Source organism: Microtus pennsylvanicus, chromosome 7, assembly GCF_037038515.1.
Source record: "Microtus pennsylvanicus isolate mMicPen1 chromosome 7, mMicPen1.hap1, whole genome shotgun sequence".
NCBI classification, from domain to species: Eukaryota; Metazoa; Chordata; class Mammalia; order Rodentia; family Cricetidae; genus Microtus; species Microtus pennsylvanicus.
The window spans coordinates 84328202-84354261 of NC_134585.1; the positions used below are offsets into that span (position 1 = coordinate 84328202).

A 26060-nucleotide genomic window follows, 5' to 3' on the forward strand; every position below is an offset into this window, starting at 1 on the left:
TTGGTTTATGCAACTTTATTGAAGAAAAATAAATCAATTACTAGGAGAGCTATTAGTTGATCACTCATCCATTGACAACTCGCATCATTTATTCAGTGCTATATTAAACAGTATTGGAAGATAGATTAACTAATAGCTCCAAGCCTCCTAACAATTTAAATGAAAATTACAAAATGTTTTTTGAGACCCTATTTTGGAATACAAAGGGTGTTTGACTTCCAATTTCCATTCTCTGTAGAACAAGAACAGGTCATTCCTTTATTGACATGCATAAAATACATCACATTTTCTGTTCTGCTGATGCTATAATTCAATACCAATTCTCCAGCCACATCAGTTATGAGCATAAAGTATATCATGTAACCTCATATCTCTAACAGTGGAGGGCTTAAACAAGAATGGATGCGCTAGAATAATGCTTCCTTGGATGTGACAGCTGAGCATCCATCTCCCTCCCCCTCAGATGGTTTCTTCAGCAAGTTAGAGCAGTGAGGATTGGTTTAGTCTCATAACCAAGTTAGAGTGAAGACATTGGCCACATAATACACATGCTCCAGTTTTAAAAAAATTTCTGAATCTTGGGCAACTGTTCTCTTGTTAACTACTTTACAGTTTCTAAAAGCAGTTATTGTCCAAAGCTGGAAGAACTTAAGTCTTCTCAGATGAGCATGTGAATGAATGGAGGGAGGTAAACAAAAATAAAATTAAAAAAGATGAGGTCTGATAGGGGAGCAGCCGGATAAGAAAATCAAAAAAGGAACAGTAATTTAAAGTTTATTCCAGCTATAATGCAGGTTATTCTGACTTTAAGGTAGCATCACATGGCATACTTCTGAGTCCATTCCCGAGATATTCTGTTGTACCTGTAAATAAACAAGTAAGATATTAAGAAATAAAACTGAAAGAATTGTTAGTATTGTAAAGGCAAGGGAAACACTTCTATGTTACCTGTGGATTTATCATGTCACCTGTAATGGTTATAGTAGATTAAAAGTCAACAAGAAACAGAAATAGCAGCACCAGTACAGTATGGAAGATGAGAGCCATGGAAATAGTGTTCTCTCACTAAATAAAAGTGGTGCTGAGATTGGGAATCTTAACAAGGACCTCCCACCAATAAGGTAGTATACTATCAAAGTTCAAGTTGGTTGTACACTCTAACAAATTTTCACACATTTAAAAAACTACAGTTCATTACTGTCACAACAGTATACACATGTTGTATATCAATAGAAATTTTGGCCAATGTCAGAACATTTGCCTGTTACTGAAAAATCATATTTGAAACCTAGACTGAGAAGTTAGTTAAATAATGAAAGAAAATTGCCTTTGAAACTTAGAAGACATTGGAAAGGGTGATAAAACAGTAACTTTCAAGAAACAGGCTTCAGTGGTTATTTTAAATTAAAAATTTAGTAGCAATGACTGTTGTTAATCCCCACTGAGACCTGCTGAAGAATGAATGTACTTTCTAGGAGTGCAACCACGTTTCCGTTCAAGATCAACAGGTAATTCATCAGTGAGCCAGGTTATTCCTGAGAAAGATCACCAGTACTGACAAATATCATTTCTCCCTTACAGTACACACCCATATCATACAGGCTATTTACCCCAACAAAAAAGTGACAAAAGCTTAAGAAATAAGTATGTAACAAAGGGCAGCGGAAAACTTAATACTAGTTTCATCTCAAACCAAGTGTATACAGTTCAACTATTTTTCTACAGCTCAACATAAATTTTTTTTCTAGCAATTTAAGAGTTACAGGATTTAGAAAACCCTCCTCAAACAGCCAGCACTTTAAAACGAATTAGCATACAAAGAGCCACAAAATACAGCTAACATTAATTCATGCTTGTCAGTAATAAACATTTAGTCTAGATGCTGAGGTTTAAGCTTTTCTCTTATATACCACTATATTCTTCCTGGTAAAATCTGAGTAAAACCACCACATTCGATAGTATCGACACAAAGTTTATGAACACCATGGTAATTTAGTATAGGATGAAGATAATCTTACATTTCTACTTCTTACTAAAGCTATATAACTGCTTTGCCATGCAATAATCTCAAGCAGTAATGAAGACTGAGTATATACTTTTCACACTAACAGAGATCAAGCAGTTAAAACAGTTGTCAGAAAACTGCCACATCTGTTACCTTTGGTTAGTTAATACAGTGCCTTAAAGCATGCAGCACTCAAGTGCTGGCAGTACCATGAATAAGCGCACCATAGAGTGCAGATCCTCTTACCCTACAACATAGCGTATTTCTCTGTCCACTCTCTTGCTAACCTATTGTACCTAATTGAACAAGCACACTTAGCATTAATTATAACATACGAAAGTTAAATGGTTAAGCTGAACATAAGATAATTCAAATATTTGATAGATTTAGACCAAAAATTTTACATAAGTACTATTTATTTTGAGAAACACTGAAGAAAAAGTGCTTTATTTCCCCCAAATTCAGTAATTATACAAGTGTTTTAAAACATTAGGAAACAAATTTCAAAGGAGTTACTCACTGTCATATATGCTAAGACCATTTATTTACTTGGCATGGTCTCATTAGTAGCCCCAGCCCAGCTCCAAACTTCTAAATGCTCCAGTCTCAGCCATTATGCTGGCCCTTGTTGTTTTCTTGTTTTATAGTAACTACTTTACCAGAAACAAATATAAAAAGTACTGTCTCAAATTTCAGCAAACTAAAAAAATTAGCCCAACCCATTAAAAACAAACAATTCCATTGTTTACAGTCATTTATTAAACAACTTCGTACTTACTTATCTCTGTCTGTTTTATAGATCCGTGCAATCTCTGGCACTAGGGGGTCATCTGGGTTTGGATCACATAGCAGAGAACAAATGGATAAAAGAACTACCAAAAAAAAAATGCAGTTTCAGGCATTAGGATAAGCAAATGTTAGAACTTAAAAACATATTCCAGACCCCAAGTCATACTTTTATTAGTCTATACCATTCTCAAGAAAGTTCTACAGAAAAGAATTTTCTATAAATAAGAACTATTAGAAATAAAAATCTATTGGCACCAGGCAGTAATGATTACGCCAAATAATCAATCAACCAATGAGAGGCTGTATTCAAGGATTTCTTGGTACTTTGAGAGAATACAAAACTCTAGTACTAACAGTTAACACCACATCCTATTATTTTTAGTGTCAAGGCTCGGCCAAAATAAACAAAAATCCCAAAGAGACCCATTCTTTAATCTACAGTAGAAAAATGTTTCTCACAAAAACTACAAGTTGCTCCACTAGATGTTTTATTTTCTTAAATCTGAAGAAGAAACCATTGTCCCTACAGGATGATGAAGTGTTATTTCTGTGGTATAGCAAGCCTTCAGTTCTAACTCTTACTCAGGTTTAGAAAATGCCAAGTGTCAGAAGATACCAGATTTTTTTTTGAATACCTGCTATGTTCTATAGTAACATTTATTAACAAAGGTCATTCATTACACATATAAATGCCTTCAGTGGTTCAAACAACCACTGAATGAATAAAATCGAACAGCCCGACAAGTAAATGCCACATAAGATAAATATGTATGTTAACAGCAGCACTTACAAGTCAAAATTAAAATGAGTGGGCATCAAAAAATAAAATACAGTTAACTCAAAAAAGGTCAGTTTCTAATTCTCAACTGTTAGTGCAATATATAAAAAACAAGTAACATCTATCAACTCAGTCTGCATTTGTAGAAATACAGTTCAGAATTATAGTACATCACAGCACAAAACAAAAAAACCAAATAGGAACTTGGCATTCAGATTATAAGAAAACACTATTGACAAAGATTTAAAATTTAGGTTAAAAAATTAATTGAAAAAAATAAAAATTGCACCAGGTGATGATGGCACACACCTTTAATCCCAGCACTCAGGAGGCAGAGGCAAGAAGGATCTCTTTGAGTTTGAGGCCAGCCTGGTCTACAGAGCGAGTTCCAGCATAGTCAGAGCTGTTACACAGAGAAACCCTGTCTCAAAAAACCAAAACCAAACAAAAATAAAAACTGGGTAATACTCTAGAGAGTCAAATGCATTTCAACAATCATATAAAGAAATGTTTGAGTCACATGCTACCTGTAAACAAAACATACTTGTTTAATCTGCATTTACTCATATAAAACACTTTGGTAAAAAACAAAAACTAACAATCATCCCAAGTTTTAGAAATGGTACATTTCAGCATGGAGTCTGAAAATAATGATCAATATAGAGGAGCTGACATCAAATTCTAATTACTAGCATTAAAAATTTGACTCTAACATAAGAAAAATTAAGACAATACCCAAGCCTGTAAATACTAAAAGCCAGAATTTCATCATTAAAAAGTTTTGTATACAATTTAACTTGCAGAGTGGAAATGTCAAAATTTACTTGTCATTTTAAAACCAGCAGCGGCTCAAGAGGAGGAACTATCTCCATCTGGGGTATCCCTTTGAGATCTGAGAAATTGTTAGGCTTAACATACTTCTACTTAAAGTAGACCAGATTTTATACAGCAATCTTCCCCAAATTCCCTAATTATAGAGAATTATTAGACACAAAGCAACTATCACAGGTAAGTAACACCCAACTAAAGGTATGTTCAAATACAGAAGCTCCACACCAGATGTTTGCTAGAGTAGAAAACTTTAAAGATTTAAAAGCTGTATCAACGATGTCTGGCTATATTTTCCTATTCTTCCTAAAAGGTGTTAAGAGGGGCTAAAGAAATGGTCCAAGCAATTCAGAGCACACACTGGAGGACAGCTTGAGTTTCCTAACATTCATTCTTGGTGTCTCACAGTTGCCTGTTAATAGCTCCTGGGATCTGGCATTTCCTTCTGCACTCCAAGAGCACCTGCATTCATGTATATATTACAACCCACACACTCACAATCAAATAGTTTAGTAACCGAAGAACAAAGTTCGTTAAAAAATTAATTTGAGGACTGAGGCAACAGTTCACTAGGTAAGAGCTTTGGCTGTACAAAGACTTGATTTCAAATTCCCAGCATTCACGTTAAAAAAAAAACTGGGAGTCACTAGTTCTGTCTACTTGTATCCCAGCATTGGTGGGTAGAGAAAAAGTAGACACTGAGTTATTGTAAACTTCTGGTTCAATGACAGAACCTGTCCTATTAAAATAAAGGTAGAAAAGAGAAGACAACTCTGGCTTCTGTATGCACCATTAACACACTAAATCAAACTTTGCTATTATGTGAAAACTTAGGCAAATACCTTCCCCAACACAGTTTAACTTCTAACAAAAATGCCCTTAGTTTATTTTCAGTGATGGAAGTAAAAACAACCAAAAACACTAAATTGGTTTTCTAAGATACTGTATTACACATTCCCAGTCTGGTCTCAGATTCTGTGTGCAGCCAAGGATGACCTTGATTTCAGACCCTCCCATCCCCACTATTGCACTATTGTTTAGGCATGTACCCACACCTGGTTTATAAAGGACTGAAAAAAGACTGAATGGTAGGCTCGTGCATGCTAGGTAAGCACTCTAAACCAACTGAGCTATAGTTATCTCCAGCCCTGAAAACAGCTTTTTATTAAAACGGTGGCACAATAAAAATATTCAAGCAGATTCAAGGATAAAGCCTTAACTGTTAGAAAATCAGTAGCTAAAACTGTCATTTTACCTTTAGAAATAGTTAAAGCAGGAGACCACTGTGATCTTAGAATATCAAGACAAATGCTGCCATTACTGTTAATATTTGGATGATAAATTCTTGTTGTAAATGCAACCTAAAAAACAAAACACACAGTAAAACTTTTAGATAGTTTTCCCAAATAAAACAAGTACCTTAGACTTTAAAAAATAAGGCATAAATTCTAAGTCACACCAGTGGAAGTGGTGATGAGAGGATATAAGGGGAGGGGAGAATGGGATCAAAGTAATTATATTACATACATGAAAATTTCTTAACAAAACCAATTGTTTTAGATAATAAAAGCTAATTTCAAAGATAGCTAGAAAAATACTCAGAGATTACCAGCACCATGTGTGTTGTGACTGATCCAGTCTTTAACACTTGAAATCAGCCACCTAAGTGCAATAAGTAACTGTAACCATTCTGGTAACATATACTCAAGGCAAATTGATCCTATAATTTACTAGACTCCAACACTCCACTTAAGCAGAGAAAACACTTGAGCATTCCAACTTCAAAAAAGCAAATTACATATTTTTACAGAATTCAAATCTGTGTCTAATTAATTAGAAGTTAAGAATCAGCAACAGTTCAGTACGGTGGCATACTCTTAACCTTAGCCCTTGGAAAGTGGATAGAAAAATTCCAGAACAGTCTAATAGGAATCATTCTGCAAATACAGCTTAATTCTCTGTGTATTATTTTTATTCAACAATAATCAAAGCTCAAGCCTCAATTACACAGAAACCTGTATTTCTATGACCATTGTATACTCTTCTAAAACAATCCATAAACTAACAAATGTCTGAGAGATAATACTTGCCTTAGGTGGTTTGAAGGGGTAGTCTGTAGGAAAATGAATTGTCAAAAAGAATACACCACCTTGATATGGGCTGTCATTCTGTGAAGAGAGAAATAGGCTTAATATGCCAAGACAGTTCCTTTAAAAAAGGTTCATTTTTTTAATGAACCAAAATTACCTGCTGTTTACACTGCAATGAAGAAACTGAAATTATTGCGCCCTCCAATTCAGTTCATACTAATGGAGAAACAAAGTTTACTATAAAGTAATGAACCCAATTAACAGACTAAAAGGCAGGCAAAAAGGCTGTCACTCTATGTCCAAGCTATTTCCAGCCCTTAAACTATTTTTGTTTTCTCAGTCAAGATCTTGTTGCCCCAAGCTGATTTTCTTTATCTTTCATAAGTACAGGCATTATATATAGATACCACCAGTGCTCTCTGCAAAATGCTCACCAAAAAAACAAAACCAACCCCAGATTGGAAAACACATAAAAACTGCATGAAAAAAATTAAGGTACCCAAAATGAGAAACATCAATTTATGAGATGAATTAATCTATGGGGCTGGTGAATGAGATGGTTCAGTTGGTAAAGGTTGCCTACCACCACACCAGATGACCCGAGTTCAATCCCTAGAATCCCATGGAAGGAATGGTTCAAAGAGAGCTGACTTCCACAGGCTGTTCTCTTTCATACAGGCACCATGATACATTCATATGAATATGCACACTCACACAATATGTTCAATGAAAATAATTCAATAAAGACCCATTTAGGCAAAACCAAGTATTTAAAAAAAAAACCACAAAGGGTTAAAGTATTTCAATGATACACTAATCCCACCCTGTGATGACAAAACCCAACCAAAGGAACAAAAAATTACTTTGATGATTGACATCAACCTTCGAAATTGAGAAGATTCTTTAGACTCTTTCTACCTTAGGTTTTGTTCCTCTTAATTTTTTTTTACTCCCTCAACAATTTCCCTCATGAAAGTTTGCATGTGTCTACAGACCCCTTTTCTGCTTCTAACCTCTGACCTTACATGTTTCAGTATGTTTTCTTCTACAGTGTGTGGGCACAATTCTCAAGCCTACTTCCCACATGCATTCCAATCTCAATTCTTCTATCTTCCTCAATCCCATTCTTCCCCAATCACAAGAGAAAGCAGAAACCCAGAATCTCAGAGATAATTCTTACTCTCTCATTTGATTCACAGCTCTAAAAAAACAGGAAGACTTGTCAGGTATAGTAGCTTATGCCTGTCATCTCTGTACTTGAAAGGTTGAGGCAGAAGGTTTGCTGTGAGTTTGAAGGCAGCTTGAGATATAAAGTTCTTGGCCAGCCTTGATTACACAGTAAAGTGAAACATTGTCTTCCAAAGACACCACCATGTACTCTCTACTTTTAAATTTATCATAGTTATCTCTATAGTAGTGTCATAACGGTAATAAAACGCTCACACGCCTTCCTCTACTTGGAATATCATATCTTCCACACTAGTCAATGTACCATTCTTTTAATTTAGTCATACTTCCCTCTTCAACTGAACCACAAAGCTCTCTTTAAAAGAAAAGAATATTTTATAGAGCAGTAAGTATTATAGTATGAAGTAATATATGTGAAATAGAACAATAAGCCCTATGAACTGTTTTCTCAGATTTCCTTTATAGCTGATCATGCTTAACCCATTACTGACAATACAGGATTCTCTTCTACAGTTAGGCCACAGACTAAGGTGGAAGTAGTTTCCCAATCTTTATCACCCTTGCAAATTAAAAAGATTAAGCACATGAAAAGTAACAGATAAGAAACATTCATTCTGATGACATGAAACATTACTGGGGACTAATGCTAATATAGTGCGATGGTCCCTTCTCTTTCCTACACTTAAATTACAACTAGCAATCTTCAACCAATCTTTGTGGTTCCAAATATCTTCAGAAGGAATAAGCCAGTACACACCATACTAACTTTACATGTAAAGTTTACATCTGTAAAGTTCAACGACTCAAAGGCATTTCTTGGGTATAACTCACTAAAATTCAAGTTCTTTATTAAAACATTAAGTAAAAATTTAAAACGAACCAAAATCTTTACATACAGTCCAATACAATCATGTTAACTGACCTTAGTACTACAAAGAAAATTATTTTTACTACCCAGATGTCCTTGGCAACCTGCAACTTATGAGGTTATCACGTCCCCTGTTTCAGTTTACTTGTATAGGTTTACAAAAATATTCATAAGTGAAAGTATGGGCGCCCCCCCCATAGTTGAAAGAAATATAAAACTGGAGAAAAGTATGAAAGGGGCATAGTACAGCATACAGCAGGTATCTATTCCACTTAAAAAGAGATAGTAAACCAGGTGATGGTGACACATACCCTTAATCCCAGCACTTGGGAGGTAGAGGTAGGCAGATCTCTGGGCTTGAGGCTAGCCTGGTTTACAGAGCTAGTTCCAACTAGGGCTGTTACAGAGAAACCCTATCTGAAAAAATTAAAGTGACAGTAACTGTTACCCCATCCCTAGTCATTATGTCTGTACAGCAAGCATCTAGCCAGAGGGGCATGTTTACCAAGCAGTAAATTTTAAAATGTCAAGAGAGTAAGCAGTCCAAGTGGACAATTCTTAACTGTCAAGAATATATACAATAGGGCAGGAGACATGGCTCAGTGGTTAAGAGAACACACTCCTCTTCCGGAAGACCTAGCTCAATTCCAGCACCCTTATCAGGCAGCTCACAATTGCCTGTTAACTCAGGCGATTTGATAACTCTCAAACCTATGCAAGGGCACAAACGAACACAAAAATATACGACTGTGACTGAGTTAAGAAAAAAAGAAAAAGCACTTAATAAAAAACAAAAGATTAAAAAAAAAAAGAAAAAAAGTCCTTGTGGCCTCTCTGTAGGTAAGATAAGACAGACCAATATTCTTCAAAACCAAATACCAGCCTGGTTCCCTAATTTTACTTAATCTACTTTTAATTATAATCTCACATTTACTCTAGAATTTCCATCATTCCGGAAAGTCAAGGATTTCTCCTACTGTGTACTTTATTATCTACTCCAGTATCTTACTACTTTCTAACATGTTTAAATTACCTACTCTCTTCTTAAAGTACCTGAAGACTATCAGAGACTATTATTTATTCATATTTTTAATTCCAACACACAACACAGCCAGGTGCTCACATTCAATAAGGTAGAAAATGACTTATTAAAATCAGACCAGGTAAGGTGACTCATGCCTGAGATGGGAAGGTTGCTAAAAAAAAATCTGAGTACATCCTGGATTACAACATTAAGACTGAACTAAACAAAACCAATTGCAAATAAGACACTAACTTTTTAAAAATCAAGAATGAGCTAAACATGAGGCACAATCCTGTAACTCATTAGGCTGAGGCAGGAATTTAAGACCAGCCCCAAACTGTCACAAAAAAAGGTCAGTCTTGGGTCTATGAAATGACTCAGAGAAGAAGGGGACAAGCCTAAGCTAACTCAAACATTCAAAACTAGTAAGTCTGTATCTATGATTTGGTAGCTGGTTGGTAGTCCAAAAGAAAAGCCTGGTACAACCTACTTTTTCCCTACCCAATACATCAAACACAGTAATGTAAATACATTACTGCCAAAAAGCAAAAAAGTTCAGTACATATGCAACTTAAGAGACCCTAAGTTAAAAATAAAGGTTATTTGTGCCAAGACATAATCTTACTCCATGCTGTTTTTAGAGCACTCTTATTCAAAATATCAAGCTCTGCCTTAATACATTCAAATTTTGTCTCAAGTCTCAAGGTGTGTGTGTGTGTGTGTGAGAGAGAGAGACAGAGACAGAGAGACAGAGAGAGAGCAAGCACATGAGTGACCAAAATAACACAAGCCAGCCACATTCATTCTTGGCAGTTTCAATGCTTTGAGAACAACCCATGGGAGAATAAACTGCCTTCTTAGAAGCTTAATGACTACTTTTACCACCATACAGAAAGCCAAGACAGAGGCAAAACGAGGAATTTGGTGGGTTCAGAGATGATAGGTACCACAGAATATGATCACAAATATTCATTTAAGGAAGGACTTCTTATTCTTTTAAAAGCAGTGTTAACTATGATATACCAGAATATAGTAAGTCTATTATACTAAGGTCAAAATTCTAAAATAAAAATGTGTTAAGCGAACACTGATTTTCAATGAAAAGTGAAACTGAAAAAAACAAAAAACTAATACTTACAGGTCCCATAATTGTGGCTTGCCAATGAAACACTAGAAAGGGATGAGGAAAAACAAAACAAAAACCTCATTATTCCCAAAACATTCAACCTTTTCTGAAGTTAACCATTAAAAAGAAAACCAGTTTACTTACTGTCATCTCCAACTGGACCTGCAGAACATTGTGCTGGAGGGTCACGGGCCAAATCACTAAGTTCCTAAACCAAGACAGAAGAAGGTAGATTAAATTTAAGAAAGGAACATGCAATCATGGCTTAAAAAAAAAAAAAAAAGTAACATCCCATTATCAGAGGAAAGAAACCTTAATCTTAAATCAGTAACTAAAACCATCTTGGCTAGGGTTTATATTAACACACACAGACACACACACACCAACTTTTTATTTTAGGAACAAAAATTGACCTCTGAACAAAATATAGTAGTAGCCGATGTCTTCAAAAGTTCAAAGCCAAGATCAATATATTGTTTGATAAACTAACTTTCCAGACAATCTCAGATGCTCCCTGTTATGTCTCAAATCCCCCTTTCCCCAAAATTCTGACTTCATTTTCCATGTGAAACACTGCTTAGAGTTACATGCCCTTTATAAATAAAACTCCCTGATTAATTTGACCTATTAACTCAGTGTTCATTTTCAGTTATTCTTAAAATTCAAATGTGAGGGACTCAACTTTTCTAGGTAGAAAGATGAAATTTTCGTAATTTCTTATAAATTGTGAAAATACATCTACAAAATATACATGTATGTACATACCCAACAATGATCTGCATGTACATGATAGTACTTTGTATAAAAGTAGTTTCCTTTATTAGACTTACAAAAACCGGTGATGATACAGGTTCAACCTTACTAATGTTTTTTTTAATCATCAAAACATCAAGTATAAACTCAACCCAACCTCAAAGTACTGCTGCTGCCTTCAACACTTATCTCTATGGCCCAAGGCAGTTAAGAGTCACCTCCCTTCAATACCTTCCTCCAATAAACACAAGTTAGCTTAAGTTCTTTATACATTTCATACCAAAATTGGAAGTAGTCATAAACAGAACCCGCCCCCAAAGGCAGAATCCTATTATTACAAAAGACCAAGCACTAAAAGGCAGTGGTAGTCTAACTGCCTCACACATGCCAAGCGAAGCCCTCTTATCAACTAGCTGTATTTCCAACCTATAACAATTTTGTTAGCCAGGCGGTGGCGGTGCATGCCTTTAATCCCAGCACTCGGGAGTCAGAGGCAGGAGGATCTCTGTGAGTTCGAGGCCAGCCTGGTCTACAAGAGCTAGTTCCAGGACAGGAACCAAGAAGCTACGGAGAAACCCTGTCTCGAAAATCCAAAAGAGAGAAAAAGAAAAAAAAAATTTGTTGGCTTTGGGTTCAATCTTCTAACATTAGCTAGTTTTTGGACCCTCTCTCCTTCTAAGACCCAATAACATGTAAAATATGTTTTTGTTTAATCCCCAATTTTAGAAGACAATAAAGGATTATCTTGACCAATATCAACAATGTATTAATTTGCTTAACTGAAGATATTAATCTTGCAATGAAACTTAACAACTCATAAGGTATAGAATATTCAGAGTAAGTCCACATCCCTCAAAAATATAGAGAATGGAAAAGAAATTTCCAATTTAAATTCCAGAAAAATCAACTGCCTCGGCCAAAGAACAGAGAACCAAAGAGAAAGGCCAAAGAACCTTTTAATAGGTCTCATTAAAAGCATATAAATGTGGAAAATAATATTATTGTACAGTAACAAATTCAAGAAACTAGTAAAAACAAAGCAGTTTTTAGTTATGTATTTTGTAGAATGGGATTACCAGTGTAGAGAAAAGGCAAAAATGGCTATAGTGCTGATCTGAACCAAGACAATGTTTTTTAAATCCCTGCCCTTTTTTTTCCCCATAGGCGAGATTCACAACCCAGCAAATCACGATCCTAATCACACCTCCCATTCTAATAATTTAGGAGGCAAAACATCATTTAATGATCAAATTTGGAGTAGAGACTGTCCCCTGTTTCTGACTGTACTTTCATTCACACAGAGGATTGCCTGTAGCTTTCTAACTCTTCAAAGTTTTAAGACAAGCAGGCAGCAGCTGCCAGCGAGGGGAGTGAAGGGCTAAGCACTCCTCTGCAACTGAAATGTATCTCATACTGAAAATATATCCTATTTCTTACATAAACAAACTATATGATTACCACAGAAGAGCAACACACTATGTAGAATACACACGTCATTCTACTCAGTGGTCTAGAAATCCAGAGCGCTTTTAGCTTATATTACTGAATAACTACTCATTTTGTATATTTTGGATATAAAACGTAATGTATATGATGTATAAAAATTAAAGAGTCCAAGATCTCAAGTATGGCTACTATACCATGTGCTATATTAAGTCAAACACTTTACGCATACAGCCATACACCATTGTTTTGAGACAGGGGTCTCTCATCATGAGTCCTGGCTGGCCTGAAGCTCTTTGGCCTCAAACTCAAGATTTACCCTACCCTCCCTTACTTCCCAAGTGCCGGGCTTAAAGGTTGTGTGCCCTCACTCCCAGCCATATGCATGCGCGCGCGCGCGCACACACACACACACACACTCCTTTATTGAAAGTAACTACACAACTCGAACTCATTTATGTCATGCACCATTAAAAAGAAACCTAAGTTTCAGTGAATTAAAATTTCTAAAATGACCACTGGGGATTGTTTGCCTATTTGAGTCCCATGGCCCCCAGTTTAGACCTCCTTCCACTCAACTATTAACTGCAATAAATATGCCAGAATCAACAGGCACAGTGGTGCACACCTCTAATCCTAGCACTCAGGAGGCAGAAGTAGGCAGACCTCAAGAGTTTGAGGCTAACCTGGGATACACACACAAGACTGCCTTACGAAACACAATGAATACCAGAACGGGTATAAAGGAACTTTACTTTGCATACTTAAGCAGATGCGGCCTTGATTTCACTTATTAAAAAGCAAATTCAGGGAAAAGAATTCTCTCTTTTACATACGATTAACTCTCATTTCATGGTTCTTTTCTTTTTCAATATATATATATATATATAATGTATACAATATTCTGTCTGCACGTAAGCCTGCAGGTCAGAAGAGGGCACCAGACCTCACTATAGATGGTTGTGAGCCACCATGTGGTTGCTGGGAATTGAACTCAGGACCTTTGGAAGAGCAGGCAATGCCCTTAACCGCTGAGCCAATATATAAGGCTTAATGACATAAGTCGATGAGAGTCTTACCAACCAACTCTTACAACTTACATGAATAGATTAACACTTGCTGTTTCTGATGCCTAAATGGTATGTACTAACTAGGTATGCTATCGCAATGGTCTCTGAAAAATAGCAATGTGATATGTAAACCAGTGAGTGGGTTAAGTGAGTTAAGGCTTAAGAGTCAAAGCTCTCGGACAACAATTTCACCTCTTTATGAAAAGCTAATGAATAGCTCATATGTTAAACATATCAGCAAAATGAGAACTTCACAAATATAGTTCAATGCCATATTATTATTAGAGGGAATGAAAAGTTTTCTCTCTCTCTAGCAGTCCTGGAGACAGAACCCACTACTGCCTTACACACCCAAGGCAAGCTCTTTTAGCACTTTACCATGCGTTATATTTCCATTCCAAACACAGCTTTTCTGAGATCATTCAGACTTTACTTCTGTGTATTTACAGTCTGTGCCTACATGAGCTTAGGTATATTCCATCTAGATGTCCACAAAAGCCACACCTGTATCTGATTCCCTGGACTGCAGTTATATGCTGTTGTGAGTCACCTAAAGAAGGGCTAAAAAAGAACGCAGATCCTTAACAGCTAAACCATCTCTAGCCCCCAACAATATTCTTTTAAATGAAGCACATGTTTAAACTGTTGTGGCATATTCCAGCAAAAATGTAAAAGGGCTGGAAAGATGGCTCAGCAGTTAGGAGCACTAGATATTCTTGTAAGTTCAGTTCTAGCACCTGACATCCTCTTCCGGCCTCTGAGGGCACCTATATACATGGTGTTCACAGATGCACACATGTACAATTCTTTAAAAACAGTATTTGTCAAAACTTGCAATTAAAAAAACAAACACTGAACAATGCAGCATAAAACATGCCTTCTCTATCCTAATACTGGGTAAAATACAAAATATTCCACCAAAACATCACAACTAATATTTTTTGCTTATACATAAGCTCTTGAAACACTGAGGCAATAAATAAAGTGACAAAGTTCCATTCTGACATGGACTTGAGCCCTCTAATTTTGTTTTTGTTTAGAGACACTGGAAATCTTTAAAGGTCACTTAATTAGTGCAGAAAAACGGTCAGTTTGGTAGAAAATGAAATCATTATGTGCATATACTCTCATAGGCATGCAGGACCTAGATTCCATGTGGATGCTGGAAGGCATGAGCAATAAGTGCTGTTTTAAATACATTTTTTAAAAATAATGTCACTAAAAGGTCTCCAATTTTCTTTTTAATAAATGTTTCTTCAAAGATTAATACTAAGCAACAGTTGGGTATAGTAGCAGACACCTGTAATCTCAGTATGAAGTTTGAAGCAAGAATATCACTGGAAGTTGAAAGCAAGCACAACACTCTATCAAGAATGGGTGCATAATTCATAAGTGGATAATTCAACAATCTTTGTGGACTGACTCAATGTGTGAAGTAAAGATAATGCTAAAAAAGATTTCTGATCAGAAATAAAGCGAGAAAAACAATTAAGTAAACTGGTTAACACCTAAGTGAATCAAGCACGCAGATGGATCCCACTCAGTTCAGTTAATCAGGATATGAAAAAAAAAATCTAGGTTGGGTAGGAGAGCCTAGAAACAAATTATCAAATACCTAGACATTAGAATTGGTTTTGTATACTCTGATAAAATCCTAAGAATGTACTCTGAAATAATTCAACATTCAGAAGAGATCGGTACACTCAAAGTGACTAAGAACGTCAAGTAAACACTGGACTATTACTTACCAATTAAGTAAAACCTAACCACAATCAATACTGCAAGAAAGTGAAATAACCACTTGCTCAGGAACAGCCAGGGCTACACAGAGAAACCCTGTCTTGAAAAAAAGACAAAAACCTAGCATTACCAATTCTTTAGAACAAAGGCAAAGGCATCACTTCAGAAGTTTCAGCTTTTTATTTCCTTTCTTGCTACTCAAATAATTTTCTTCTTTCCCCTTTAAATAATTTCTATGTGTCTATTTGCCAAATTTCCACAACCAAGACATCTCTACAGAAACAATCAAAGATGTAAAGTCAGTAACTTCATACACCAACTTTACAGGCAACACAAATTGAGGTCGACAGTTTTAATAACAAAGGAAAGCAGTAGCATGGCTCTAATTCTAACATTTGGGAGGTAAAGACTGGAGGATTACATTCATTCTGGGGTACATGTCTCAAAAATAAATAGGAGATAATGCTATTCTAATCTTGTCACTTGAGTTTTATGTAATGCGCACCAGTGATAGTCAAGTAACCCTTTTAAGTCTTCATGACAGGTTCACAGGACGAGCAGATCAGAACGAACCATACCAGGCGCAAAACCAGAGCTGACTGCAAGGTACCAAACATGTTGGATCTCAAAATACCAGGTAAAATAAAATATGAACATCTCTAAGAAACCAACAAAAGTAGGCACAAGACAAAAAAAAATTAATCTTAAACTGAAAAGTATTCAAATGCGCTATACATCTTGAAAAGGGAATCGTTTTGTTTGCCTGGACCTAAAATAGAGGCATTTGAGTTTTGTAGTAGGCAATGATGGATGATTAAACAGTCCTTCAAACAAACAAAAAATCAGGTATCAGACAGGAAAACCCAGGTAAGGACACAGTCTATGAAGTTTCCTAGAAAACCAAGCACTGATGATATAGCTTGATATAACAAAGGATAAGTAAAGAAAAGAGTTGGATCAGGCTTGATCTTTAAGAACTTTTTTTGTTTTGTCACTAAGTTTTGTCAAAGTATATTTCCAAAAGTAACGAGATACTGGAGTTTTAAAGCACAATAAACTAAGTTTAGATCTGTTGAAATACACTGAAGTACGATATTAGAAGTGATACTCTAAATCACATATATTAGTTTGACCCACAAACTGGTATTTTTTTTAACTATAGATCAAACAAAACACAGACAACAACGCTCATAAAATCAGTTCCCCTGACGCTATTTGCTGTCAGTCTACATCACACCAGACTCTGGATTTACTGAGTGCAGTGCTTGGTACTTGTAGGTCTAAAGACAGCATTGGATCCCCTGGAACTCGAATAAAAAAAGGTCGAGAGCCACTACATGGACACTAGGAGCGGAACCAAAGTATTCTCCGGGAATAGACATGCCACCTTTCTGATCCTAACCTATATGGTCTTTAAATGAAAACTAATTGAAACAATGATTTGTTTCATGGTAAGGGGAATATTTAGGTTGTTCTTGGCCAATTATTATGTAGACTAATGAAATCAGAAGACAGCTGTTGTAGAGTTTGGCAGATATTAGGACTTGCCAAAGGTTCCACACCTCTTAATGGAGTAAAAAGACCAAATAAGAACACAAAATATCAGTAAGAATCAACCTATTTAGAAAAAATTTTTCCCTGACCTGCTTTTCTTGAAACGTGGCACACGTATGTGTTAACAGAAAAGCTAACTAAATCCATTTCCTACTTGTGAGCTATTTTTCTTTAAAAATCTGAAAGACCCAAGAAGTCAAAGAGGCCACTCTACCCTTTTCCAATCAAGAAAAGATCCTAAAAGCTCTTACATGGTCTAACTCACCTCATTAGGTTAAAGTCTCACAGAAGGACTGCAATAAACACTATATACCCGAATATTTCCTGAAGACTTTGTAAACAGCATAGAAAAATTGTTATTTGTATACTAAGCAAAACTCTAACAACCAGTGGCTACATTACTAAGAATAGCAACCGGTATGACCATTACATTTTTAAAAGATTATTTTTATTTTATGATTGTTTGCCTGAACGCACATGCATGTATTTGTCCAAGGACGCCAAAAGGGAGCCTGGATGCCCTGGAACTGGAACCAAAGACAGTTATGAGCTGCCATATGGGTGCTGGGAACTTAAGCCTCATCTTCTGCACAGTAGCCAGTGCTCCTAACTGTTGAGTTATTTCTCCAGGCTCCAAGTTTTTATTCTGATTAACATTTCTCTGAGATATTGCTAGAAGAAAGCCCATACAGTTTAAGAGGACCCTTACTTCAACAATTATGGGATAGAGCATCTCTTGACAGTTCACTATTGAAAATATGAAATGGCCTACAGAAAGACCTACATCTAAACACAATATTGTACATTGTTCTGTTTTTTGCATGTTTGTTACTCTATTGTGTTGGTATTTTAGCTGGTAATGGGCGATGCCCGTAGTAAAGTAAGCAAAGACTACAATTATAGCTGGCCAATGTATTAAAAACAAAGAACTAAAGAAAAAGTGCTGGAATAAACATGAAAGGATCTGTGCACTGAGAGCTAAGTGGAATATATAAGGATTGTGAATAAAGCTGTACAACTCCATCAGCTAAGCTTTCATGCCTCTATCTGTTTACCTCAGACCTACGCTATGTCCCTAAATACAGCACATTACTACTTTACCACCATGTTCCAGTATCAGCTGTCCCTATCTGACACTATCTTGTATTTCCGTACATCAAAGGTAAAACAGATTTCCTATCAGAATCTTTACTATTTTAAAAGTTAATTTCCTGTATTTTACTTGGGAGTTCACTTTTCCAGAATTAAATTTGACTTGACTTTCAAAGAAATCAAAATAGCCCTTACTGCACACGTATTCAATTAAAATAACTTTTGAGATGATTTAAGGCAGGAAGCAGGAACAGAAAAACCTCCAAAGTGTTTTGAGATTAAAAATCTTACCCCAAAAGCCAGGCAGTGGTGATGCATTATCTTTAACCCCAGCAGAGGCAGGCGGATCTCAGTGAGTTCAAGGCCAGCTTGATCTACAAAGAATATTCCAGGCCAGATAAGAGAAACCCTGTCTCGAAAAACCAAAAATCTTACCCCAGCTGCCCATTACAACCACTACAACTTGACTTTCTTATTTAACAAAAATGTCAAAGAAACAAGGTTCTCAGAAATTTATGGTTACTAGAATTATTTCCAGAAGATACTTGACAAAAGATTATGATCTGAACAAACTTCACAAAACTGCAGACATAATCAAAAAGAATCATCATTAGCTACCAGGCGGGAGGATGAAGTTTGAGTGACTCCCGAAAACACCAAACTCCATTTCAAAGGCCAAAACCCAAAGCACCACAACTAAACCCACCCCCTCCCCCTTTAACAACTCCATTTTTAACCTTTCCTAATTAAGGAAACCTAGTTTCCTCCTTTATCCTAAGGACTACAAGTTAAGGGTTCTGTATACTATGCTGCTTACATCACTGTCAAGGCATTAGCTTCCTGTTTAGTTCTAATTATAGGTGACACAACTATGCTTGTTTATTAGACAAGGTCCTAAGAATGGCTTGAGTGAATAATACTACAATTTTCTTTCGTCGGGTCACTCTTAAAGGTAATCACTTAAGATTCTTCAAAGGCAGGCCCAGTGACATGCAAATTCAGTCCTACTAAGTTTCTATCTCAGAAAGAGAAAATTCTGTTTGTAAGCAGCATTGGAAAAGACCAAAAGAAAGCCTTAATCCATGAAAGCAAATCAGGTACTTCAGATATGAAAAAAAAAACAACTCAGCAATTCAGTGGTAGTAAATACTCATGGGTAGTAAATACTTAGGATCCATGTGAATAAGCACTTCCATCCTCAAACATCCAACCAAAAAATACTAAACCACAAATGAGAGAATCCAAATTTAAATAGGACAAAATCTGCCATAAAGCTATCTGAAAGGTCCTTAAAGGATTTAAAAAAAAAAAATCAATGTCTAAACAAGGTGTAAAAATGTAAACTTTCCCCCTTCCTCGCCTGAAGATGTTAGTTTGTATTAAGATTTGTAAACTACATTGCCAAAGTCACTTCCTATTTATATTGCCAGACCTTAGTCCCTAGCTAAGCATGTACCATCGCAGCTGCCTGAGTCATTTTAAGAATACATGTTATAAGGTAAACTGGCTATACATTACAATAGTACACAGACTCATTACCATTACTGAATTTTGAATTAAGCTTACTGCCATGGTAGCAAGCCTCCAAAACCCCCATTAGGATACAGAATAGCAAAGAATTTTTGATAAACCCTTGAGAATAAGTTATACAAAGTGATGAAACACATGAATGTGTTTAATGTTTATTTTTCCAACCAAAGCAGATTCTCATGAATGACAATTTCTTATCCTCTGGTAACACTTCATACAATTACAACCCTAGTGAAGTACTGATGAAATTAACCCCAGGTTTCTAACTAAGAGCAAGATTAGAATCCCTTAATGAACGTTTCAAAATTATGCCTTTCTAGAGATGACTCAGTAAGGAACTCACATTGGTGTATTCTTAAAAAGTCAGAAACTTCTGAAATAAAATTTAACGTAAAAACTTACCTAAACAATAGCTCTTGTATACAGAAATAGAAGATACTTCTATTAAGAACCACAATGCAGCTGGGTTTGGTGGGAGGCAGGGGCAGGACTGCTCTAAATTTGAGACCAATGCTATAAAGTCAAACCCAATCTCAAAAATCAAAGTACAAAAATAAATTAAACAAATAGATGACTAAAAGCACAATCAGGAAGCTGGGCATACCTGCCCAGTCCTATAATCATCATAATCTAGCACTAAGAGGGCTGAGACGGAAGTGCCTCACTCCAGGCCAGCTTTTGTATGACAACCTTGCCTCAAAAATTTAAACTGAAACATTTTAATCTCAACATTAAGAAGCTGGGGCTGGCAAGATGGCTCATAGAGCATAAAGGTGCTTGCTTAGATGCAAACACTCTGAGCTCAATCTCTAGACAGAACCCACAGGTAAAGTAAGGAGACCTGACTCCAGAAGCACTGACCATACAAAGTGGTTCCCTTCACCAACAGCACCCCGAGAACCCAATTAAACTGAGAACCAAGAACTGACTTGACTATTAAGAGGCACTCGAACCTAGGAAGCAACATGAAAAAATTTGACAATGCAGTTACACAAGTAGCTTTCTCTAGTGTTGTGAAGAATATTCAACTTAACCTTTATGTGCTAACAGAATTTAACACAGCAGGTAAGCATCAGATGAAGGATAAGCCTCGAGGACCAATTAATTAAGCCCCCCCCCCCCCCGCCCAACACACACCACCACACAGGACAAACCTATCTGCCTACAAAGCTTGAACCACTACTTTGTGTACTTTAAGAGAATCCCAGCACTTAATACGCAGCAGTTTCTAGCCCAGAACAAAATTATCTAAGAATTAAATACACTCTTAATTTACAAGTTAGTTATAACATAAAAATCAAACTAAATCCTCATTATTTATATATGAAGTGGAAAACAAAAAGTCGTATTCATTTAGTAAGAACTGAAATGGTACAAAAGACAACCTATCTTATTAGAAACCCATTACTCACTAGTTGTGTGACTGAACAAATCAAAAGTCAACTTCCATGCTGTTACCTCATCCATAAAATGGAGTATGTCACATGGCAATTTTCAGGCCTACTACACAAGAGCCTACGCTAGGTCTTAACTAGCACAAGAGAATAGTATAAAAATGCAGGGGTTACCAGAACAATCTAGATTGCCTGGGTTCTAGTCCCAACTCTGCTACATCATCAACACCTGGATGAGGTTTTGTTTTTTAAATTTAACGGTGACTTAATTCTTCACAGTGAAGAAAGATGTCAACTGTATCTACTTTTCCACATTTGCTGTAAGAAAATTACTTAGAAAATACTGTTTAAAAGTTGTGAAGCATTGCAAATACTTTAAAACAAAAGCATTGCAAATACTTTATTTAAAACAAAAACATTTTTGGCTTGGTTTCTCAATGTTCCCCAAATATGTAACAGTCACTTTTCTTTGGAGCAGTAAAATTTCTTAAAACTCCCAAAACAGATTTGAATTCAGCTTTTAAAATGCCTGTTTAGTAACAGGACCATACTACAACTTGGTCCAAATAACGACTACAGCAAAAGGTTATTTGGGCTAAGAAAAAACAGTAAAAAATACTAAGAAAAATTACTGTTAAAATAAAATAAAAAAAAAAACCCAACAACTTATTCCAGTTTATCTCTAAAGCTCATAGTGGCATAAGAATTTTAATAAAATACCAAGAACTACAGTCATACTAATACTTGCTAGGGGTAATCATAAGAATAAATTCAAAACAGGGAACAATACGAAAAGAAAAAAAGACAATGGCTAACTGGGCCCTTATTTTGACAGAAATGATACCCCCGCCCCACACAAAGAAAAAAACATCCTCTTTCTGAACTTTCAAAAACTATGCTTGCATCTGGGTGCCATTTTAAGAGAAGTCTCACGATTCTGACTATATATACATGGGGTAAATTCGAAATGCCCTACATGTTGAATCAGTCATGTGGCATATAAATATTTCTCTAAAGTAGAAAGCTTACATATCAAGTATCAACACACAATTCTTCAAACCATCTGTTCTCTGTCATCTCTAACTAGACAAACTCCTTATACAGATTAGCCTCATGGATAAACTTGCTCGGTTCTATCGCCAAGCATTTTACTACAAATGTTCACACTTAACCATTACTGCCTCTCTAGAGCTTTTAATTCATTAAAATGGTAGCAGAGCAGCCGAGTATCACCTGTAAAAGAAAAAAAATCAGTAAGACCTTCCCTTCAAGTAATTTTTACATTTATAAACAGCTATAGATCTGAATTATTTTCACTAGTACTGAAAGTTATAGTCTCTGTATATGTATGCAGGAAAGAACAATGCATCTCTAATGGGAGATTCGCCCTCAAAATGGTCACAGTTAAGTGATTATTCTAAAATTATCTATTCAAAGTCTTGAATCCTAAGGTTTTGCTTTTCTCCTTTGCTTATCAACAACAATACAACAGTCCAGTTAGTGTTTTGCATAAAACTACAATGATTACACAATGACATCAAGAATTCAGATTTCAGCTTCGGTATATTCAGGTAAGATTCTAACTTTCATGGAACTCCAGCCTTGCCAATTAAACCTAGCAAGCTAAACACACTAAATAACTGTAAATAAGTAGCATCAGACAGCTCCCCCACAGCCAATCCATTTCCTGGCCTTTCCTTCACAGACTCTCAAAGCTATGCTCTAAGAGCCAGTTTCTAACACCGAACCTTCCTATTTTGTCTTTTCTACTAAGATTGCCTTTATTCCATGACATTTTTTTCAAGTTAGCTGTAAAACACTCCACCCTCTCGATTGTGCAAGAACCACATACACCACACACACATAAATTAAGAGAAATTCAGTCTGAGAGTGTGGATTTAGGTTTTAAGTCTTGGAAGCAGAGGGTCTCTGAACTCTCTACAACCAGATAAAAAACGGCTAACGCTTAGCAGAGAATATTACTTCGTATATTAGAAAAGGAGATGCCAGAAAGAACCCGAACCAGTTAAAGCAGCCGCCATCTTAAAATGCAGGATGGAAGTTAAGAGGAAGAAAATAAGACGAAACCATCCGAAGAGGGAGTTCTGCTCAGACAACTAGTTCTGAAAAATCTTAAGTTTCTTTTTAACTTAAATCGACAAAATTATCAAATTAACTGAACTGCTGAAACAAGCCTCCTTAAGAAAGGTTCTAAACAAAACAGTTCGTCCACTGTCAACCCCCACACCACAGGGATCTCTTGAAGGCATTTACATCAGTTCCCGGTACCTCAGATAAATAGCTTCGGGTGACCACACAACACAGGAAGTGGCAACAGTGCCAGTCCACCTCCTCCCAACCCCACTTGGTCTTGTGTAACTGCCCAGATTGGGTTAAGCTTCTGGGCAGACTTCGTCACTACCTTTTAGTAAACCGAGGTATGTTTATAATAATACCCTGACCCTCAGCAAAGTTCGCAACAAAACGTTTTCTTTTCATCTGTTTCGTTCCTTTCTTCCTAGAAGGCCCATAGGCACAGCACAGCTAAAGTAAGTTTTGAAGAACCAACATTAGGAAGCAGTACTATGACATTTGCCCCAGGGCTCTACACAACCCCACTTCCCAAACCCGACTAACTTCGTGAAGCAGAAAACCGGCGTGCCTAAACGCTACGCTCTCACCCAGAATTTGCAGATTCTAGCAAAACAAACTCAGCCTATAACATTTCGCTTGCCCAAAGCGTTCAGCTCCCCCAAATAAAAGCTCATTTCAGAAAGTGCACACGCGTTCTGCTAACGCAAGAGGCAGCCCAAGAAAGGGCATTTTCAGAACTGTATCCCACCCGCACACTTTTCTCAGGGCTCGAGCCTTCCTTCCTTCCCAGGCCCCGGTTCCGACCACATAGTTCCAACAACTTACCTTATTAATCCGTTTCAGCGCCATAGTCTGTGCTCTTCGCCGGGCTCCTCACTCTCCCGATGTGAACTCAAAGGTCCGGCCAAAACTCCTGATTATCCCGGCGGCGAGGAAGGTCTATCTCCTCTTCTCACACCGGCTCTGCCAGACACAGGCGCCTTTTGCAAAAACGGAGGAGATCAGAAACTTGCCAAGGCCTCGGAGAAACCCTGCTGATGCCAGATCCCTGAAAACCGTCGCGATCCGGGGAGGGTGGGGTAGCAAAGCCACCAACTACTTCGATCCGTGGCTCGCCCAGCGAGGGCGAGGGTGACGGGAAGAGCCGAGAGGAGGTTACAAGTTTAACTTCCCGGCCTCTCGAAAGGGAAGAGCCCCGGGTGGGAGAGGAAGAGGCGGAGGAGAAAGGGGTGGGTGCGGGGCAGGGTCCAGAGCCGGGCAGAGGAGGAGCCCGGGCCTAGTCGGCGCTAGGCCGGCGTCACTAGGGCAAAGAAAGGCAAGGGGGAGGGGAGCGGGAGGCTCCGGCCCGGCGCCGGGCTCCTTTCGGTTTCTGCTCCAAAGGTCGGCGGGCCAGCACAGGGCAACGGAGCTCCTGGGTGCTGCCGTCCCCACAGCCGGGGCCGTTCCGTGTCCCCCCTGACACCACCTTACTCTCCGCCTTACAACGCGCTCCTGCGTGCGCGCGCCTAGCCACCACCTCCTCCTCCTCCTCCTCCTCCACCACGCGCCCGGCGGCCACCAAGCTCCAGCCCCGGCGCGAGGACGCGCCCATGTCCGCCCCCCCCCCCATCGGGTCCCGGCCTCGCCGGCCTTCCCACCCTACCCCACCCAGCCCCGAGGGCTGCCCACTCGGGCCGCCCACAGCCCGGGGCGCCGCGCCGGCCCCCCCCCTCGGCCGAGCCATCCACACCCCACGCGTACAGGGGGGCCGGGGCCTCCCTCGAGCTGCGGCCTCGGCCTCCTCCCCGCGCGGCAGCTGGTGCCTCCCCGGCCCTACGGGGCTCACGCGCACGGCACAGCCACAAGATGTCCGCTCTGACGGAACTACTGCCAGCTGCCACGCTCCGCCCCTCCCCCCCCGCCGCCCGCCCGCCTATTCACCGCCGCGTATCCGTCCGCCAACGCCGCCGTCGCGAGCGCAGGGAGAGCCGAGGGTTGCAAGGGAGCGGTTTGCCTCCCTCGTCCAGGCCCGAGTGGACGCGCCACCCTCTTGCCGTCTCCCGGTCGGGACAGCACCTTCTTGCTAGACTGATCGGAGGTCGGGCCAGGAGGGCGGGGGACGGAGGCGGGTCATGGGCTGAGGGGGAGGGTAGACGAGTGGCGGAAACCCTCAGACCCAGAGAAGCATCGAGAACCGGAAGGAGACCTTAGGAGGAAGGTAATGGAAGCGGCAGCTGCGCGGTTGAGGCCCCACGCCCCTCCCTACAGTGGCCCCAGTTTCCTCACTTGGTATGGAGGCGGCGGATCTCGCGAGAACCTCGTGGCAGGCTCACCGGAGCTCCGGGGCTGCAATGACTTAAGGGCAGTTTTGTGCTCTCTTCCTGCCTGGGGCCCGCCCCCAAACCCGCAAGTTATCGCGAGATGCGCCGGTCCCCCTAAGTTCTCACTGGGCGGGTCCCTAGCGGAGAGCACCGCCCCTGAGTGCTGATGCTGGTGGGCGGGAGAGGAAATGGAATTTCCCAGGCCGGCCGGCCGACGCGCGCGCGCGCAGACGCAGCCCCCTCTCGGCGTCCAATCGGGGGTGCGCTGTGGGAGGGGCCGCGGGGTCCCGGTTTCCGGTGGCCCAGGTGATGGAGATTTCTTCCCGTGGTCCTCGGAGGGATCGGGCCGCTGGAGGAGGCTCCCCTGAAATTAGGGACGGTAATTTGAAACAGA

General features: G+C 38.6%; 1 protein-coding gene across 6 annotated transcripts; it reads right to left on the reverse strand.

Annotated features, from left to right (window-relative positions):
• Nucleotides 1–25797, reverse strand: Ube2d3 (ubiquitin conjugating enzyme E2 D3). 6 transcript variants are annotated; one of them, XM_075981283.1, is made up of 9 exons: nt 25632–25746; nt 24192–24346; nt 10841–10904; nt 10709–10740; nt 6491–6568; nt 5656–5761; nt 2784–2877; nt 2252–2301; nt 1–863 (listed from the first exon to the last, which is right to left on the reverse strand). In XM_075981283.1, the coding sequence occupies exons 2-8, from the start codon at nt 24213–24215 to the stop codon at nt 2253–2255; spliced, it is 447 nt and encodes a 148-aa protein (XP_075837398.1). In that variant the 5' UTR covers nt 24216–24346; nt 25632–25746; the 3' UTR covers nt 1–863; nt 2252. The 6 variants fall into 6 exon arrangements, with proteins under 6 accessions (XP_075837398.1, XP_075837397.1, XP_075837396.1 ...); XM_075981282.1 differs by lacking the exon at nt 25632–25746 and adding an exon at nt 25287–25427; XM_075981281.1 differs by lacking the exon at nt 25632–25746 and adding an exon at nt 25107–25244.
• Nucleotides 25798–26060: the final 263 nt, after the last annotated feature.

What these genes read in the sequence shown, in the direction of transcription:
- Ube2d3 (XM_075981283.1), bottom strand. Translation starts at nt 24,215, where the DNA reads ATGGCGCTGAAACGGATTAATAAG. An exon ending in CGCTGAAACGGATTAATAAG is followed by an intron (nt 10,905 to 24,191) that starts GTAAGTTGTTGG and finishes GTCTTGGTTTAG; the next exon opens with GAACTTAGTGATTTGGCCCG. An exon ending in TATAAAACAGACAGAGATAA is followed by an intron (nt 2,302 to 2,783) that starts GTAAGTACGAAG and finishes TTGTTCAATTAG; the next exon opens with GTACAATAGGTTAGCAAGAG.